Here is a 20873-nt window from a genome sequence, read left to right on the forward strand (position 1 = left end):
GCATATCCGTAGGCAATTTCATGACCCGTCGTCTCGTAAGAAAACAAAATTGCCTAGAAGGATACAGCCAATTGTTATCGAACTTTTACAGGAAAATAGTCGAAATGTAATAGTTATTAACAAAATTTTCGAATTTTTAAAATGAATTATTGGACAAAAATATTTACGGTTTCTAAAAAAAGTGATCCGTTCAGTTGAAGCAATTGTTTGAACAGATTGAAAAGATACATGAGAATTCTCGACAAACATATGATTACGGCCTAAAAGCCAACTGTCAAAATCCACTTTTAATGGAAATTCCAGACAAACCGTTACTAGCTGAGAACAGTTCACAACAGTTTACGAAAGAGAAAACTTTTCTCTTTCGTTTACTACCAACATCTGTGATTGGCATGTAACGGTTTGTCCGGAATTTCCATTCAAAGTAGATTTTGACAGTTGGCTTTTAGGCCGTAATCATATGTTTGTCGAGAATTGTATCATTTTCAAATTGAATTTGTCATCATAAAAGGTACAGTAAATAACGAAATAATCGTTGGCGATAGATGCTGAACTTGTTTAGAATATGGTTTGTTTTTTGTTTCGATGATTTTGTTAGAGGGAATGATCATATCGCACATTACTGAAAAAAGTCTCATTTGATCAAACTTACCCCGGTGATCAAAAAAACTCAATTTTACGGTACATACTATCCCACAGAAAAACGAACCATTTCATGATATTAGCTTCCCGGTGTTTGACAACAATTTCTAGAAAAGGATAACACCAGTCGGAAGTCTGCCATAGTAAACATACACTGTCAAAGTTTGATAACCGTACATCAATAGCAGCTCGAGAAATAAACAAATGACAATAACGTGCTCTTCTCATGTAATTATCGTGGCTCGTGCAACAAGGATTTTCAACTCTTATAAATGCAATTTTTACTATTATATCAGAGCGTTTCAGTTCTATTTCTTTCCTTTTTTCGTTATTCTGTCGCACTATACATGAAAAATCTACTAAATAATTCACTTTTTGCTAAATTTATAACTCTGCTCCAAATGCCCCCTTTTTTGATTTTGCTGATTTTTTTATCGACAACGGAAAAAATTGTTACTTACTAATTGCATAACCTAAGGCTATTTGATGGCACACTTCTGTGAAATCCCGTCAGAAAACAAAACTACTTGCTTGTTCTCCGAGCATGCCGTTGTTGCGGTGCAATCTGCCTCGCTGTTGTGGTGCATTTTGGCCCGCTTATTTTTCAAAAGGTAATTTTTAATGATTTTGAAGAATTAAATATTTTTTATGTTTTTGAATATTTTACAAAGCGTTATGATTGTGCTTACAGAGAGAAACGTTGGCTAGACGAAATCATTCATTAAATTCTCTCAATTGATGTTCTATAGCCCAGTTATAATCATATTTCCTTAGGTGATGCGGTGATTTTAACCCATATTCCCCTATTAGGCTGCAATTTACCTTTCGCAGGTTGGATATTTTCTGCGAAAAATATAGAGCTTAATTAACTTTTCGTCGGCGAGTGTTCGAATTTTGGTCACATTGTTCGGTTCTACACCTATTGCGACTCGTTCTGCTAGTTTATCCGCAAGAAAGAGCTTATTTACTTTTGTTGTTGCTTCTGTTGAGTTGCTCTTTCAGTCGACGATATTTGTCCTCGAGTTTCTCGTACTTACATTCCCAACTTCCCTGTTCGTCGCAAGTTTCATTCGCGAGCTCCAGGCTATTGTTTTCGTGTGGTTTATTTATGAGACCATAATATTGTGCCTGCCCTGGAAATGGATCGACCTCATCTGGAGTACGCTCATCAACCTTCTTTATGTTTTGCTGTACGACCTTCTCAATATCAGGAGATTCTGTTTCGGATTCCGAAATATTTATCTACACTTGCTCATCCAGTTGGTGGCCTGCGCATCAAATAGTTGCGAACCATTTGAATAGATCAGTTCTTGAGAATCCTCTGAAAGATGTAGAGGTTCTGCGACAAAAGGCCTCTGTATTCTCTTCGTGAGTAAATATGCCATTGTAACAGATAAAATTTTCAGTTTTTGTGTGTTTGTCCGTTGTTTTTAAATATTAACTTTCGATAGATTTTCTGAAAACGCCTTCTAGTGCTGTTCTCATTACGCCGTGATATGTATGAGTTGGAACAGAGCCGCAGTCCTTCCGTGCCAATGTTTTTCTTTTGTTTTAAGTATTCCCAAGGGAATGGAAGACATTCACCACGTCTTGCGACACTTCGAAAAATACAAAAAAGTGGCTCTGCCCTGTTCCGTTTCGTACATAACACGACTTAGTGCGGAGAGGTCCTTTGTTGGATGTGCGCTTTAAATGTCGGGTTCACTTAATAGTAGAAGGAGCACTTCTACTTTGAGCGTGTATTTTTCATACATACCTTACTTTCTAAATCTTCGGCATTTTGTTAACTGGCCACCCGCTTCAGCGCAGTTACAGCCGTCTCATTAATCGAACGGTGCTCTAGACAAGGAAAACTCATTAATTATGTGAAATGATACACAAAATACTACTTACTTTCATTATGTTTTTTCTTGGGTTCTGGCTTGCGTTTCTTCATTTTCGAGACATTTTTATTTTTACATGGCACAAAACCAAAATGACGCTGCTTGATGTACGTGATGTATAACCGGAATGAACAAAAGAGCAATTTTTGGGTGGGTTTTCGAAAGAACATAGGTACTTTGAGAGCCACTCGTTGGCTACTTTCTCTTCTGTTAATATCTGGGTCACTTTAACATCTACTCTTTCAATTCTTTGCATAATTTGCTTGACCGTCGCCTTTCGAATATGTGCCGGAAAATCAGTGGAAAATTTTAAAGTGATGCCTTAATAATCGAAAGAGAAAGTAAACAAAGAGATGCTCTTGATGTACTTACGTCCTTTAGAAAACCCACCCAAGAATTGCAATTATCTTTGAAGATATGTCAACTGTATCCCTTATCGTTATTATAATCTTTATCATACAATAAAAGTGATATACCATCGGATGGTCTGTATTAGAATTGAATTTTATTATATGTAAAGATATTTTCAAAGTGCCCCATATCGTTATCATACTGTTTATAACATTTTTAAAGTTACAAATGTTTTATCCAGGTTGATATAAAAGGAATGTTTCTGACCGAATTTCTTTATTACAATTAGGGCCGGCGAATAGCGTGGGTAGTATGGGTAGTACTAGCCACTCGAAAATAACTGAGGGGGGAATTACCCACTCGAAAGTTTGAAACAAACTAAAATTTGAGATTAGCTACGTATATGACTCGCGCACAAAATGCATGTGTCTTAAATTCTCGATGCACAACAATTTAATTTTTTTTGATTGAAATAAAAATTTCTTTGCTTTACAATTAAAATTAATTAAAAATATGGGATAAGAATTAGGAAATTATTGCTTGAAATTTGAATTTTTTATATAAATATTGAGGGGAATGCATTTTGACACATCTTAAAACAAGAAATTCAGATCGATGCACAAAAAAAATAATTCAATTTTATTCAGACTAAAGGATGCAGTTAAAAATATTTGTTAAACACTGGATATAAAGTTTGTGATTTTTTACAAGAACTATCTATTATTTGGTTAACTATCCGTAAGTCGCTCAAATGGCCCACAGAACGAGCAGCCGCTGGTGCGCTAAGACGATTTCGCTAGATTTTGAGAGCAGTGTACTCAGTGTACTAGCGTGGCTTATTCCGGAAGGTTAACAATTGAAACAAGGAGATTAGGCTTTTTATAAGGAAGGAAAAGGCAAGCGCCATAGGGATTGGTTCCAACATTGGAGCAGCAGAGACCGTATCAGAGAAAGTGGAGAGAAGACAGAAAGCAATTCAGGAAAAAAAGAAATTAAACTTGCAGCTTTTTGACAAACTGATGATCACTGTCAGGACGTCAAGAACCGAATCGCCGACTGGCCTGCTAGGATCCTCTGTGAACTGTTTTAGTACCAGATTTCCAGGCAGTTGTTAGCATTTCAAGCAAAAGAGAAAAGATAACTAAATTTAAATATTTATCGCGTTTAAAAAGATGTAAATGAGAGACATATAGGGGAGATCGAGGATATCCACCACATTTAGGACAGGAACGATGCCGAAGAGATTCGTTTGACAGAGATCTGGCGCTAGAACACTAGGCGCACGACAAGACAGCATGTTTAATGTCGTCATAACCATCATCACAAACGCAAAAACCGCTCTCCACAACTCCAATACCCCGGAGACGTAAGTAAGTAACGACCTTCATCCATCCCCTTGAACTAAGGTTTGCTGATAACTTTTGTATTCCTAAACTTCCATTGGTCCACTAAATATGCCAGTTCCTCTGACAAAGAATACCTAAAAAGTCGTTGAAGTTACACGATCTTTCATATATCTCACCTTCTAATGCGTAAGTGTCTGCCTTTTCATTACCCCGAATGAAGCAATGCGAAAGAACTCAAGCTAAGGGAATCTGGTATAATTTTTTAGTCAAAGCACTCAGGAACTCCCACGTTTCCCCCGGAAATACAAGGAATGCTTTCCATATCCCCTCGAACGGAGAGCCTATTTAGAACTGTAGCGATGTCGTTGATAGGTAAATACAAAACCATCAGTTTTGTGGGGCGAAAGTCTGCAACACAGCCTCTTCTACCATCACCCACCCCACTACTGTCATAATAATAGAAGCGATGCATAATCCTTTGACGAACGTTACGGTAATATGCGTACTACAATGTTTAGCGTATCTTTGCAGTCAGATAAATTTGGTTGTTTAAAGAACAATAATTACGTTTTTATACAGTATTATTATTTCATCGCGAAACGTCTATTGTTGGAATGCGTTGGTGGAATGTTGGAATGTGAAATGGATCTACATGGAATTCTGCTGTCCAGAAAAAAAAGATTTTTGGATCCGTGTATTCCGGTCAAGGGTTGAATCGAATACACAGCGTAGGGCCTAGCCACAAGACGAAACATTGCTTTTCTTGTTAATCCATCGACGAACCGGTACCAATAACCGCGTTTTTCAGCTTTCATCAAGTTTATCAATTGAGTTTTCAACGTAGCGCATATTCGGAATAATTCAAACGATCCGACGCACAGTAGCTTAACTTGACCAAATTCCTGGCCAAAATGGTTTTGCACGTTTTTGAGTCTTATTATATTCAAAGAGTAGTAAAAAGTGATTCCTTGCAGTTTTGGACAATATATGAATAAATTTATACCGTTTATTCAAAACGTCATATCTAGCAAATGTAAACAAACTGAGTTTATTATGCCAAATAAAAGTTAAGTATTGACTCTTTATCATCTATAAATAATAGAGTAAAATAATAACTCTTTACATGGTAATTTAATCTTAAGTCAAAATATCACATATAGCGTACCAAAGTTTTGCTAACATTTTGTAGATGAGATGTTTTGCATTGTGATGTTTTGTCAAGTCGACCGTAGTTAGCATCTTTTTCAAATGCCAAACCTCATATTTCCACTCTCCATTGCAATACAGCACAGGAAGTATATCACATCTACAAACACGCCTGTCAAAACGTCATAGTGCTGCCAAGACCACATATGTATAAGACCATAATAGCAAAAGCGATCGGCGAAATGTAATAAAATAATTGCTATCAATTATCTACGTATTATTCTCGCGAAAAACATGTAATATGATAATACGATCCTGCAATGAGTAAATGCAGAGGTGATGGTAGAATTAACAGCCTTCTATCTGCTTTAATTATTTAATAAATTTCAAAGTTGCAAGGAAATTTAACCCCCAAAACCCCTCCCTTGCGCACGGGCCTGCACAATGTAAATGCTTAAACTTGGGAAAAATATATGGAATGACAAATATGGACGGGGTTTTGATGTTCCATGTGGAAATTACTGCTGGTCTCTAAGATTTCCAAGACTAGGAGCCACTTCCTTCGGGTTTGTAACAACATCCTTCAGAGTGTTGTTTAATTGGATCACGCATGTATCAATGATGTTAAATGGCTCATCTTTGGTCCGAAAACAGTCCATCCAGCGGTGGTTTGTATTAGATGGATATAATTTGTATCGAAAAAGAGACTTATCGGCATTATTTTTGCCATCGGAAAAATATTCAAATCGACCTCCATTGAGCCTGAGGGGATGTTGGTCGTTGGAGATACCTTCGCATTAGCCAAGTCGTACCCGCAAAAAGAAGCTTTTATCAAGGAGAACGGAACATTAATGCAAAGAAATTTAAAAGAATGGAGTTATTGGTACTTAGTTGTGGAACATTTGTAGCATCAGTAATCAACGTACACGTTCGTCATACAGCCCGCTAACAAAGGTTGGTTCAAATAACCACCAGCTATTAACCGGGAATTTCCTTTTCACTTAGACACGCCATGTCTGATCTTTCGTCACTACGGGTAGAATTCGCTCCGAATCTTACTACCCACTCGGGAAAAAAGTGTTCCGCCGCGGCCCTGATTTAAATACATATTCAATTGGTACTTGGCAGACCGTGTAGGATTACCACTGCTGCCGGCAGAATAACCGTTACATCTCTCATTTGACCTGAGCCACGGAAGGGAAGCGAAGTTTGACTGTGTGTACTGGAAGGATTTTTTTCGTCGCAGTTCGCAGCGATTATGACACAGCAAAAGCGAGATGGCAAATTATTGTTTTGTATCATGTGCACGAGCCATGACGGCATCAGAAAACCGTTGTTGCGGGTTCCCTGCTGCGGGTAGAGCAGAACTACTAAATGCGAATCCAAACGCAAACACTAGGGACAGAATTCACCATTTTAAATCAAAAGAACGTGTGTTACTTAAATCAATAAACATCTATTATTCCCATCTTCCCTTTTTCTCTTCTTATTCCTTTCTCTTTGTTTTCTCCTTCCTACTATGCATCTACTGACTATTCCGCTATTTTCCTTTCGCCTACGCTCCTGCACGTCGTTCACTTTCCTGCACGACGTCTACGTTCCTGTACGTCGTTCGCGTTCCTACACGACGTTCGCGCTGATTAGCAGCCTTATTGCTTTCATCCGATCGGTTCGCTCGTCGATCGTGAACCTAGTACACGTGGGAGATACGCAGCCGCCTCTGGTTGTGGTACTGCAAACTTCCGCCGAATCTGACTCGGTAATCCTGACCGGCCAACAGAGCGCCAGGATGCTGCAAGATAATAACGAAAAAAGACCCTATTGGGCAATTGCCATTAGTCCTCTGCGTTTCGCTTCCGCTAACTCACCCTTCCGAAAGAGGTCTTTGCTGGTGCTGATAATGCGGACTGCCAGCCAATTTGCTTCCGGAGGATCTTCCCGGGGTATTTTCCGCCTGACGTCTTTCAAACACTGGAAATTGAACGGTATCAGAAGGGCTTTCATAATGCCTCCATTTTGCTTACCGCTTCTGTCGACTCGAGCCACGCAGACTAAATCTAACCTCGGCGAGACCGTCTCGTTCCAACTGTCCAACGGCTGCAACTGGTCGTGAGTTGAAGCAGTGAAATGCGTGAATCACCTCTCGAACTGAAATAATTTCCAGCCAACTTCGACTGCGACGTTTCAGTCTGGCGTCGTTTGTGTTCTGGAAGTTGAACAGCTTTATGTGAGGTTTTTTGGTAGTTACAATTTGCTTACCGTTTCGATGTCACCTAGAACCACTTGCAGGAAACAACAACACGGGCTGCTGGCCGTGGGTCGTACCATAGCAGCAAGTTAAGGTTCAAGTTACCTTTTTTGAGCATGTATTAGTTTTGAACGCTGGGTAGTATGGGTAGGAAAAATTGTGTTCAGCTTTGCCACCGGATTATACATTTAAACCTTTTCAAAACTCTAAAAGAAGAATATCAGCCGATTTATCAGATCACAACGATTCAAATCATACAAAATAGCTGCTGGAAAAACTATTGGTTTCGCTAAATGGTGCCTTTGAAAAAGTGGCTGTGATTTTTTGTCACACTACCACACCGTGCTGGGGCATGCAACACAACAGCGCAATGAAAAAACCACAGCCACATTTTCAAAAGCACCATTCAGCTAAGCCGATGGCTTTTCCGGCAGGTATTATGCATGAATTGAATCGTGATGATCTAATAGATCGATTGATATTATTCTTTTAGAGTTTTGAAAAGATTTAAATGGATAATCTGGTGGCAAAGCTGAGCACAATTTTTCTTACGCACACTACCAAGCCTTGAGGTAACTTGAGCCTTAAATAAAGTTTCCGCGCGTGATCAAACGTGCTGGCGCACAATTTTCCAACCGCCTGCAGCGGCGTCTGTTCTCTTTTTGGCGGTATTACATTGATTCTGAGGCAGTTTCTAGCACTATACTGAGGTGCTCATTTGTGTGAGTGTGTTTTACTCGGACTGTTTCGTGGTATGTGTTTGCAGCGTTCTTTTTTGGTTGCTCTTTATGACGTTTATGACATGCCTTTTGACTTCGATGTAGTATTTTGAATCGACGGTTGAGCTGGGTGTTTTGATTCGACGGTTTACGGCAAATATAAAAGTTACAGTTTTTCAGTTAGGGTGTATATTACAGGCAAATTTTAACATATCGTAACACCGTTCTTATTAGAACGAGTACATTTGGTGCCCAGCATGGGGCATGGAAAGCCGTGAATTGGTAATTAGGTTTAATGGTACCGTTTTGGACTAGGTCTGTGATATTATTTTTAGTTTGGTTTAAGTAAAGCTATAAGTCTTCCTTAAAAGACAGGAGGCATTCGCGTAAAAAGTCTTCCTTGAAAGGCAGGAAACGCTAGAGTAAAAATTCTTTCTTGAAAGACAAAGCATGGAGTCTAAAAGTCTTCAATACAGTATTTGAGCACGAATCTCGAGAAACGAGAATAGGGTTAGATTAATTATAGAAAAAGTTAAAACAATTTCAATTGATTATTTATTATTTTTTTCCTCGTAGAAGGAGGATAATGTAATGTATTTTTATGCTTACCACAATTCTTGAGCGTTTTTTCAAAACGTCATATCTGCAATGAGTTACTCTCTTTGTTTACTTTCTCTTTCGATTTTTACGGCGTCACTATAACACTTTTCATTTATTTTACAGTACAGATCGAAAGACGGTGGTTTTAACTAGCATATTATGCAAAGAGTTGAGGGATAAATGTAAAAATGACCGAATTATTAACAGAAGAGAAAGTAAACAAAGAGAGTAACTCATTGCAGATATGACGTTTTGAAAAAACGCTCAAGAATTTTGTTTTCTTTTCGGACATCACGCTGAACCATTTCAAATGAATAACGATGTTCGATGTTCTAATAGTTTTCTTATATCTGCTGATCGCAACTACACGACTGGCCGCTAGCAGCTGGGCAAAACTATATTGAGACTTGACATTCTATTTGTATAGGATGACGCTAAAGCTGAGTTCTTAGGTTGAAGACTACTAGGCGCTTTAATATGTTAGGTACCTATAGTGTTGTTTTTGTTTAGTTTGATTGTGAAATAAATTGTAAATTGAATTGACCCCCACCGAAGCACGTTGCATTTGGCAATGCGTTACGATACTTCAAAAAGGCTTCGACGGATTATGAGGTGGTAGTTAATCCCTGAATCACCTTACGAGTGACCTACTCGATCGAGTGTAGATTGTAGATGAAGCAGCCTCTGCAGTGTCCTTTGTGGCTGAACACACACTAAATGTAAATTTACCTGAACAAACGTCATGACGTAATGGGTCGTTGACGTTCGATGCAGGGCTCAGATTTTGTATTCTTCGTAAGAATACACAATCTGAGCCCTGCATCGAACGTCAACGACCCATTACGTCATGACGTTTATTCAGGTAAATTTAAATTTAGTGTGTGTTCAGCCACAAAGGACACTGCAGAGGCGGCTTCATCTACAATCTACACTCGATCAAGTCAATGTAAGTAAGTAAATGTAAATGTCGAAAAGAATTAAGTATTTATTAATGAGAAAAACAGTAATAATATGTAGCTTCATGGCGAATTGTTCATGATAATGAGTGTTTTATGGCGACTGTGTACTGTTGTAGTTGACGTGTTACTGCGGTCGGCATGATACCATATGCAGAGGAGAATGAAATTTTTCATTGCACCGAAGGCACCGGGATGACTCCTGGCACCCTTCTGCCCGGTGATCACGCCCGTAGCAATTGCAGCATAATACACCATTATGATCGCGCCAGCGATTAATCCCTACGTTGTGTTGTACCAAACTCGGAAAAAGTGACACCTGATTAGCATTCCACTTTTTAGATACACAAATCGGGTGATGTACAGGGCAGTTCGGTCAGTTGTTCGGATCTTCAGGTTTCAAGGCCGATTTTTCAACTCTAGACGATCAATCAGCTGACGTGAACTAATGATGGACACGCTCGTTCCAGTATCGGCAAGCCCTTCTACTTCTAGATAAAGGATGAAGACCGACAAATGAGGGCAACGTCAAAAGGATGTTTAAATATGGTAAACTAGGCTGGAGAACCGCTGCGTGACTAGGGGTTGGAGAGAGAGAGGTTCCCGATTATCTTGTTCTCTACTCGTTTTTCGATTAGTTCGGTTTGGACATATTTCATGACCCTTTTGCCCGGAGTGTGTGCGCGTGCAAAAGACGCTGCAAGACGTGGTCTTCGAATGTCATAGGTTCTTAGACGTTCGAAGGGGTATGCCCAGCGTGACGGTCCACAATATCGTCCAAGACATGTGCCATAATGAGCATATCTAGGAAGAGATCAACAGAGTATTGTCGAGTAGGGGAACTGGTGGTAAAATGAACACGTTAAGCAAAGTCATTATTTTCTAACTAATAAGTGATTGAGATACTACAATCACCTTATACGTTTCTTGTTAAAGATGTTTTGTACATATTTCGTTAAAATACTTCGACATAAACACAAGTTTTCAAACATTATTCTTGATTTCAAAACATGTCCTAAAAAGAGACATCGTCGCTGTTGTGCTATCTTATGACAAACGCCATTTTGGGGTAAACTGAGTTAGATATGCCACATCACGTGTCTAAAAATCTCTACAAAGTGGCGTTTTCCGAATTTTGATATTCTGCTTGGTTACTGAGATATAGCAAAAAACATGATGAGAAATTTTGAATTTTTTGCTTCAAATGACTGTGTCTAAGGATTAGCTCAAGATATCTTGATATATAAGATGTTTTTATGTGTAAAACTCTCTAAAGAACACAATGGCATAATAATTTTCAAAACAAAATTACACGAATTGTGAGAAAAATGTAGTTTTAGTTTTAAACTGGAAATATAGCATATTTGGCAACACTGTAACCAAAAATAACTATTTTTGCTAGATTCTCTGACTCATTTCCTTTAAAATGCATCTCACCGATTGTTTATAGGCCAAACTAAACCAAACATATGAATAAAAGTTAATAATTGATGATTTTTTTCTATGGAAAATTTTCCATGCACGGTTATGACACGCCATACAAATTTTGTCATCTATACACACCTATGACACGTGTGAGTGCGACTTTTGTTTACATTTATAGTCAAAACTCGCAACATTGTCAACCGATCCTCATAATATTTGAGAGATTTATAAAGAATAGATAGAAGCATCAATTGTCTTCATTGAATTGTTTATACCATTTATAATTTTCAAGATATTCAATCTCAAACTTTAAAAATCGTTTTTCTCGAAATGAGCTAAATGGCGCTTGTCATAAGATAGCACAACAGCGACGACATGTTTATAGCGTGTGGGTAAAATGAACATGTGCTGGTGGTAAAATGAACACTTTCTAGTGACCTGCAAAATGTTCTGTATGTATGCAATGCTTAGTGTTGAAAACCATTTTCCGAGCAATGCTGATGTCCCAGCGGCTCATGAGCATTGCATACACACAGGGCATTTTGTAGCCAAAAAAAGCCGTTCCGATTGAACCAATTTGTCCTAATCCCTACTTATTGCTGTGAAATATCTGCAAGAGGTTCAGTTACTGTCATGTAACACCATTTTCACAATTAGATTAAAATTTCACCACAAAAGACCTTATATTCTACATGCCGAATTTAACATCAGCGACAAACATGAATGCCGATTTTGGTTTTCATCATATTTATTTCACATTCGACAGCTTTTTATCAAAAGGAATGATTTCAATATCCTTTGAATACTTGGTAGGTCACGTTTCTGTGAAGTTTGTTCTAAATTTAACTAACATTGATTTGGCTACCTGTTGATAGCCTTCAAACGAGTGGCTCGCGTGGACGTGTTTTGCTGATCCTTTCTAATGGTGAAATTGTAACGGTGATTGAAGGCTTGAATCCCAGAAAAGTGATTGAGACGCCGGGTTAGTGTTCAGGGATTGCAGAAGTTGTGAAGTTCTTTGAATACTATCGGTTAATTTGGGCTGAGAATGATTTTCAAGTTGAATGATTTCATAAGAAGGCCAGAACAGACATATTTTACTCGGTAAATGTGTGTGTAAATTTGAAAAATTGTATACTGTGAGAGCCATAGTAGTGTAAGTTTATCGAGCCGGAAGGAGAAAATGGACGGTGCCAGTAGGCGAGTGCCGCGAGAGAAATAAAGGCTGCCGTGAGAGAAAAAAAATAAGAATCTCTGGCGGCCAGCTGAAATCTTTGGTCAAACAAATGACAGAACTACAACGAAGAGTATAAAGATGAAATAAAATGCCATGATATGGTGAGTATTTTCCAAGGCATTCTATTAATGGGCCGGAAATTTAATGTTAAAAAATGTATGGATCGTCAATTTAATTGTATTTTGGTGTACAAGAGCACTGATTCAGCCCTAATAAGCGTGCCTCAATGGGACCTTGAGAGATGGATGAGAGTGTGCTGGTTGCTAGTGATAGTGAAAAGGGGAAGCATCGAGGAAGTTAGTGTGTGTGTTATCAAACTTGCTAGCTGCGGCAGACAGATTGTGAAAATCGACCAAGTGGATTGCATCTATAAGGTGTGTTCGATGAATGTGACAGTTGCAGGTTGTGGAAGAGTAGATGTTTTGTATTTGTTAGTTTGAAATGGACAACTTTGGACCTGAGAATGACCTTGTACTGGCCTGACCTTGTAAACACACGGGACCTTCAAGTGTCTCAATGATTGAAGCGCACACTGCGGACCAGTGTTGCCGTGTCTAGCCCTATATTGAAGCAAATTACAATAATGAGAGGGAAAAAAAACTGGAAACATAAACTAAGTTTCTTTTGTGTTTTGGCACGTTTGTTTTCTCAGCATTCGGGAATGTTGAGCTGAGGATCGATGCACTGATGCACGTTGACGGAGGTCCTGGCTTTGCTGTGGTTTTTCGATGGATTCTGAGGGCAATGGTACCGGTCTGTGCTTTCCCTCGATGATCGGCGGTATGAGCCGGATGGAGTCTTTCGAGATTGTTGTGAAAGTGGGTGCCTCTCTGAGAGTCTGTGCATGTAGAGGTGCTAGTCAGGACTAATTGCTGCATTCTTTGACATCTTCGGTTGCTTGTTGCAGGAGTGTGCGTGAGGAGCGTTTGAGCGGGGGCTTCCGTGTTGGAGAGCCGAGTGGCTCTATGCAGAGTGGAGGTTGAGGGTCGTACATCCTAAAGCACGATTCGGGCGATGCATCGGCTTCCATCGACGTCAACGTAGCGTTACCGTTACGTCAGGATGGGTTGAATGCGTTTCTTGTGTGCCCGTTCACACGTGCTGTGCGTCGGGACGTGCCGTGCTGTTGATGTTGTGCATGAGTGCCTCCATTTAGCTGCATGTGACTAGTCTTGACGTTCCGTACCGGTCACGGAAGCATGATGTGTCGTGTGAGTAGTGCTTGATAATGAGATACAGAGAGTTCTTATGGAAGGTGTATGTGTTGGTTCTTGGGAGCGATTGCTTACCCACGGAGTGGGGCACTGGTAGAGAGTGATTTGCGTGGTGTTGCATCGTTTTCTGTTTGGTGACTCGTGGGTGGGCGTCCGTAAGGGAGCGCTCGGTGTGTGGGGCTCTGACGAGAGGTGGATTGGTGTGTATGTGTATTGAATCGGTGCGTCTTGTGTTCGCCAAACGAATCGATTGCAAGAGGTGGATTCTGTGCAAGGGTTGCGAGGGTGACGGAATGAGTGTGTGTATCTGTTCTTGTTCGCTGTAGGGTGGGGTTATTCATTGAGTGTTGTCTGTGACCTGTGGTCCCTTGTTGCTTCCCATTCACAATTGTTCAATTCTCGACAAACATATGATTGCGGCTTGGGGGCCGGCTGTCGGAGTTCTCTTTGAGGGGGGATTTCGGACAGACCGTTGCTCATCAGTCACAGATGTTTGTAGTAAATAAAAGAGAAATGTTTTCTCTTTCATTAACTGCTGTATACTGTGTTTGGCCATTAGCGGTTTGTTCGGAATTTCCTTTCGGGAGGGTTTTGGCAGTTGGCTTTTGAGCCGTAGTCGTGTGTTTGTCGAGAATTGTTACGTGGCGAGAGAGTCGAGAGGTACGGTATTGGTTAGATAACTCGGTGCAATGAGTAGTGGCTTATTTGACGACTTGAATAGCATCGCGGTTGCATGTGTATAAGAAGTGGAACCCGCACATAGCGATATTCCACCTGATTCAACTCATTGTCGGGGATTCCACCTAATGTAACATCTTGTACAAAATGAATGCACATGGATTCGTCCATAGGATGCTTTTTCGTATCAATTGAGTTCTTGTCGGTCGGTTTCACGAACATTATTGCGGTTTCTTGGTTGAAAACGGACCCATTTGCTTTTGCCATCTTGTTATTTTCCACCAGCTGGTGATGTGGTCGTTGTGTCATGCGATGTGTACATATATGAGCCGTAAAGGAGTCTATGGCCATTGAATGTCATACGGATACTATAATGAACTTCGAGCGAGTTGAGTCTGCAACGCAAACATTCAAACGCCAATCGTGGTACATGCTAACTTGTCAACAGACGATGGAGAGATAAAGTAAAGGAGCATATCCATAACGTGCATGCATAGTTATTATAAATAAACATAACATCCATATTCTGAAGATATATTTATCAAAAATTTCTTTAATAATTTATTATACAGTAATGTTTCGATTGTGTCACGCTTATGTATCCATATGTGTATGCATGTATCTGTGTATATTCATATGTATATGTACGTATCTTTGTATGCATTAGGGTGGGGCATTGTTATATGGAAAAACGTAATCATAGTCACATCAACCGAGCACAGCACTTTTTTGGTTCCTTTTTGGGTTCCACAACAACTGTGCAAAATTTGGGGTCGATTGGTGTTGACCCGGCGTAGCGCATTGCGTTTGAAATTTGTATGGAGATTAGTATGGGAAAACCTACATTTTTGCATTTTTAATTTTACAGACTACAATTCTTCCTTCAGTATGCAAACAAATAGATAGAAGTGTAGTCCAGGATATGTTGAACAACTTTACCGAAGGATGTATGGTGTTAGAATATCTCTAAGCCAAGTTATAGCTGTTCAAAGTTCGATACATCGAATTAAATGTCAAAAATCATTTTTATTGCCAACACTGCCGGTGTACCATGGTATTTCATATAGCATTCCAAAATAACATTATATATTTTAGTTTTACCACATTGGTATGTTTGGATGAATTATTCAAAAGCCTTAGCTCAATTTCATGAGCGTAGGTAGTGGAGCAATAGGGCGTAGTGAGGGGTGAGGGGGGATGGGGGGGACTTTAATATGTAGAAATTCGTACTGAAATGTTGTCGAGGTGGAATGTTCAAATGAATTATTTCAAAACAATTACACAATGTCCTACGCATAATAGTAACGATGAAATAAAACATACTGTATCCCTTTACCTTGACTTTTATCAATAGAAGTTACGTTACAGACTGAATCAACTGATGTCGAGTTTATATGTCAGAGAATTGCATTGATTATATTTCAGTTTAATAGGCACTATGATTTGATGAGAGGCTCATTTCGACGCTGTTCGATCACCTGAAGCAAAAATTGTTGTAGGGATCTGGTGGATTTCATTTTGAAATCCAGAAATTAGCTTCACGCTTCGTGATCGAACAGCATAGAAATGAGCATGCTATCAAATCATAATGCGTATTAACAGTTATGTGTCCAACAAAAACACCTTTAACAGGCCAACGAGGGTACCCGGGTACCCATAAATTGAAATGCTCATAACTATGGCTTCCTTTAACCGATTTGGACATTTTTAGATGTTTTGGATTCAGGAACTCGTCTGCTTTTTGATTTTGTACAATAGAATCGGAATAATGGATCTGGTTTTTGGTAATCCGGATTTTCCGGAGTAATGTTCCAGTACTAGGATATGATTTGTAAATTTTAATAATGTCCTAGCAATATGAGTATCAAAACTCTTCAAATTGTCTCGGAGGTCTGTTTTTTATTGTTACGGGGCCCTATGGCAATTTGAAAAATGGAACTGGAATGGAATGGCCACTCACGGCCTCACAGGAACCTGCTCCGGAATGTCCGTTCCGGGGTCAAATCACCAAATGGTTCCAAAACTACGAGATGCAGCCTACTGATACAATTCCAAGAATTTTAATGCCCATATTGCTAGTATTCCATTGAAGTTCGCAAATAGTACCCCCGCACTGGAACCTGCTTCCTGAAACCCGGATTCCCGGGAACCGAATGGAGTAACCCGATTCATTTTTACCAAGTCCAAAAGTGGATGAGTTCTTGAATCCAAAACGGCCAAAAGTATCGAAATCGGTTGGATATTACCTTAGTTATGAGCATTTTAGTTTTGTGGGTACCCGGGTACCCACGTCGGCCTGTTACGTAGTAAAAAAAATCAGGAGCCCCTCCTCACTCCCACCCTTACTATATCAACAATATTATTAACCCAAAAGCTTGACTTAGTGAAGTTCTAAGATGTCACAAAATTTCAATTTCCAGTTATGGATAAAACATAGGAATTTAATTAATTGAAACTTAAAAAGGTACCCGGGTACCGCGTCGGACACACAACTGTTAAACCGAAATATAATCCTCTGACATATCAACGCGACATCAGTTAATTTAGTCTGTAACGTAACTTCTATTGATAAAAGTCAAGGCAAAGGGATACAGTATGTTTTATTTCATCGTTACTATTATGCGTAGGACATTGTGTAATTGTTTTGAAATAATTCATCTGAACATTCCAACTCGACAACATTTCAGTTCGAATTTCTACATATTAAAGTCCCCCCCCCATCCCCACTCTCTACGCCCTATTGCTCAACTACCTACGCGCATGAAATTGAGCTAAGGCTTTTGAATAATTCATCCAAACATACCAATGTGGTAAAACTAAAATATATAATGTTATTTTGGAATGCTATATGAAATACCATGGTACACCGGCAGTGTTGGCAATAAAAATGATTTTTGGCATTTAATTTGATGTATCGAACTTTGAACAGCTATAACTTGGCTTAGAGACATTCAAACACCATACATCCTTCGGCAAAGTTGTTCAGCATATCATGGACTACACTTCTATCTATTTGTTTGCATACTAAAGAAAGCATTGTAGTCTGTAAAATTAAAAATGCAAAAATGTAGGTTTTCCCATACTAATCTCCATACAAATTTCAAACGCAATGCGCTACGCCGGGTCAACACCAATCGACCCCAAATTTTGCACAGTTGTTTGGGACCCCAAAAGGAACCAAAAAAGTGCTGTGCTGAAAAAACGATCATTTTGCCCCACCCTAGTATGCATATGTAAGTCAGTATGTATATATTTAAATGAATATATATGCATGTACTTAAATATTGTTTTATGCATGTGCTCATCCATCCCTATGTATATAACTGGGCGTGATATAGTCGAAACATTACTGTATATGCCGTACATGGAATCTGTAACAATTATGAGAAGTTGATTTTTATTTAATAATGTGAAACTCGTGGAAATGTCAAATCGGTTGTACATAAACGACAACATGCACTTTGACCTCGCGGGCAATCTCTCGTAAGATGCTATTCCAGCACATCATTGATATGTCCAAGTCCTTGCCTCTGCCAAATATCCAAAGACCAAATCCAAAGACCAAATACCTGAAAGACCAAATATCCAAAGACCAAATACCTGGATCGTCATGTGCAACTCGCCCAGGTTAAAACGAAGCTTCAGTGCACCTTTCAGCTCGTTCACAGTCCTGATATCATTCTGGTCTCTACACATAATCACTGTCTACGGGCTTAAGGCTTTAACTGCTGCCCTTTCACCCAGTGATGTGGTAATAATCTCTTGTATAGTTGAGCTGTTAATCGTGGGGTCCTCCTTCAACTCGAGTATATGTGTGTTATTGTGTATATGTGTGTACAATGCGTATATGTATGTAGGTATTTGTATATGTATGTGTGTATGAAAGTATGTGTTTATTTTTTATGTATACACGTGTGTATCTATGTATGTATATATATGTATGTATACATGTGTGTATATGAACATATAAATGTTCAAAAAATGTTATACACGGGATTGTTTTGTAGTGCACACGTATAATCTATTAATGTGAAAAACTGATACTTCTGGATAGAAGTCAGATCTTCCTCCAATTACAGCCCCTTGGAGATGTCCAATGAAACAACTTACACAAGTCCAACAGGCAGTGATACCAGACTAAGAGAAATGAAAGTGCTGAGGAAAACACGGAGTCTATCGGTTCTTTTTTTATTATTTCCCCTTTTCTTTCTTAAATAAGCAGGAATTCAAGATATGTGGATGAGAGTCAAAGGAGACATAAATGGGAGATAGGAATGCAGGTAGAAAACTGCAGAAATGGTAAGTTTTCTAGTACACATGTATTATGTTATATATACAAATTGATCCAATATACTAAATACGCGTCGATTTCCTGCTTAAATGGAATCGAAAGTTTTACTGTAATGTTACAATCCAATTGATACAAACATTACAGTAAGGCGGGGCTAGTTGATGGAACGATGACCTCGGAACATGTCTGGCACTGTACACGAAATGGGTCATCGGAAAGTCAATTGAGCTATCACCTTCCTAAATCCGTGAACCAAGTTATTTGCATGAATGTTTAAATACATGCAAACATCTTTTTTCTGTAGATCACTACCAGCTAGTGGGAGATAGGATGGTTAACACACACACACACACATTGATTTGGCTACCTGTTCATTTTACTCCCCCTGTTCATTTTACCCACAATTCCCCTATACTCTGCGAGCAGCAGAGGATGTGTCGAAGGGACCAACGAAGCGAGCAGGCTCACGAAACAGACTTCTGCATCGAGAGAAATTCCGCTACCGAGGAACGTTCAGTCAGAGTATCGTAGTTTCACCGTCGGATAATATCCGAGTAGAGTTCGATAAAGCTGGCAGCTAGATGGTTCAAGAAAGCGGGTATCGGTATCGGGAGAAATTTCTCCAATTCCTCGTGATAAGGCTGGGGGCTGAATGTCTCGCGGAAACAGGAGCTAAACGGCTCATGAAATCAGCAACTTATCGGCTCACTGAGACAAGAGCTAAATAGAAGGAGACGAAAAGGAGAGATGAGCGAAATGGCTCAAAGACTGAGATAGCTGCGGAAAACTCATGAGCAATAGAAAGTGGTGCGACGAAAGCAAAACGAAAATCTGAAGGGCTGTATGATGATTTTAATATTTTTTTCATTCGCTTGTTGCATCAAGTCTGTAAGGTTTTGTGTGTTGTAATGTTGATAATTCGAAAATTTTTAAGAAAGAAACCAAACCCGCTGCCCATTCTAACTTCGGTTACTTCCAATTACTTTCAATTCTAACAAACATGAAATTAATTGCTTACTTTTTTCTTCTATTCTTACAGAGGATCATAGCTTTATTATTATGTACAGCACTAGCAACATGCAAAGCCGATATTTCTACGCTACTTCGAGGAGGTAACTCCCAGAACGACATCGGCTTCGATGGGTATCACTACGATAAACCAAAAATACCATTCGAAACACCGACCCGACCTCCTCCGCAACCTTCGCCGACAACGGCGAAAAAATGTGCTATTACTGCTGAAAATCCCGACGGAAGTTGTGGGTATGACTATCCGAAGCCAACGCAGAGTTTCACCTTGCCACCGCGGCCAACGACGACGACAACGAGGGCGACCACAACGGTAAGGTTTCCATCTTTATATTATCGTAACTGGATTGTTATCGAGATTGTTTATTTACAGACTACCCGTCCAACAACTACGACGACTCGCCGAACCACAACGGTAAATGCTTTAGTTCTATGAATAAAAATTCAGCATTATAATTGTTTGTTGTTTTCTATAGACCACGAGAAGAACGACTCCCGTAGTGGAATATTTACCACCATCGACAACCAGGCAAACAACAACAACCACAAGGCCGCCAACAACAACCACAACGGTATAGAAACATTAACAATTAACACGAAGGTCTTGTATAAAGGACCACTCGAAAGCATAGCTGATGTTTTCCGATGTTTTCAGACTACACGTAGGACTACCACAACAACGCGAAAGCCGGAATGCCCATCTTCTTCGCGAAACCCAGACGGAAGCTGTGGATACTCCTATCCTAAACCCGATCAGTCTTTCGAACTACCTCAGCGTGAAACGACTACAACTACACGGAGGCCAACTACGACCACAACTCGTAGAACTACGCCATCCCAAGAATATCTACCACCAACTACGACTACAAGGGTGAGTAATAGCAAACGCTCGCATTTACAGCAAGGCATGTTATAGAAATATTTTTTGTGTCTAGCGGACAACTACCACAACAAGGCCTACCACCACGACCACCAGAACTACGACCACAACAAGGCCTACGACCACAACCACCCGAACAACGACCACAACAAGGCCCACCACAACGACAACGAGGGTATGAGTTTTTTTCATTTTTCATAATAATGAGGTCATAAATCAACTTATTTT

The 20873-nt window shown here is 39.5% G+C and overlaps 1 protein-coding gene across 1 annotated transcript in view; it reads left to right on the forward strand.

Moving 5' to 3' along the window:
* LOC131688664 (mucin-2-like) overlaps positions 1–20873 on the forward strand; it is a 114934-nt gene that overhangs the window by 75129 nt on the left and 18932 nt on the right. The window contains exons 2-6 of the mRNA XM_058973081.1: positions 19776–20078; positions 20139–20180; positions 20242–20337; positions 20421–20636; positions 20701–20820. Coding sequence (XP_058829064.1) covers positions 19776–20078; positions 20139–20180; positions 20242–20337; positions 20421–20636; positions 20701–20820 — 777 coding nt within the window. The remainder of the gene's footprint in view (positions 1–19775; positions 20079–20138; positions 20181–20241; positions 20338–20420; positions 20637–20700; positions 20821–20873) is intronic.

Source organism: Topomyia yanbarensis, chromosome 3 (assembly GCF_030247195.1).
Source record: "Topomyia yanbarensis strain Yona2022 chromosome 3, ASM3024719v1, whole genome shotgun sequence".
Lineage (NCBI taxonomy): Eukaryota > Metazoa > Arthropoda > Insecta > Diptera > Culicidae > Topomyia > Topomyia yanbarensis.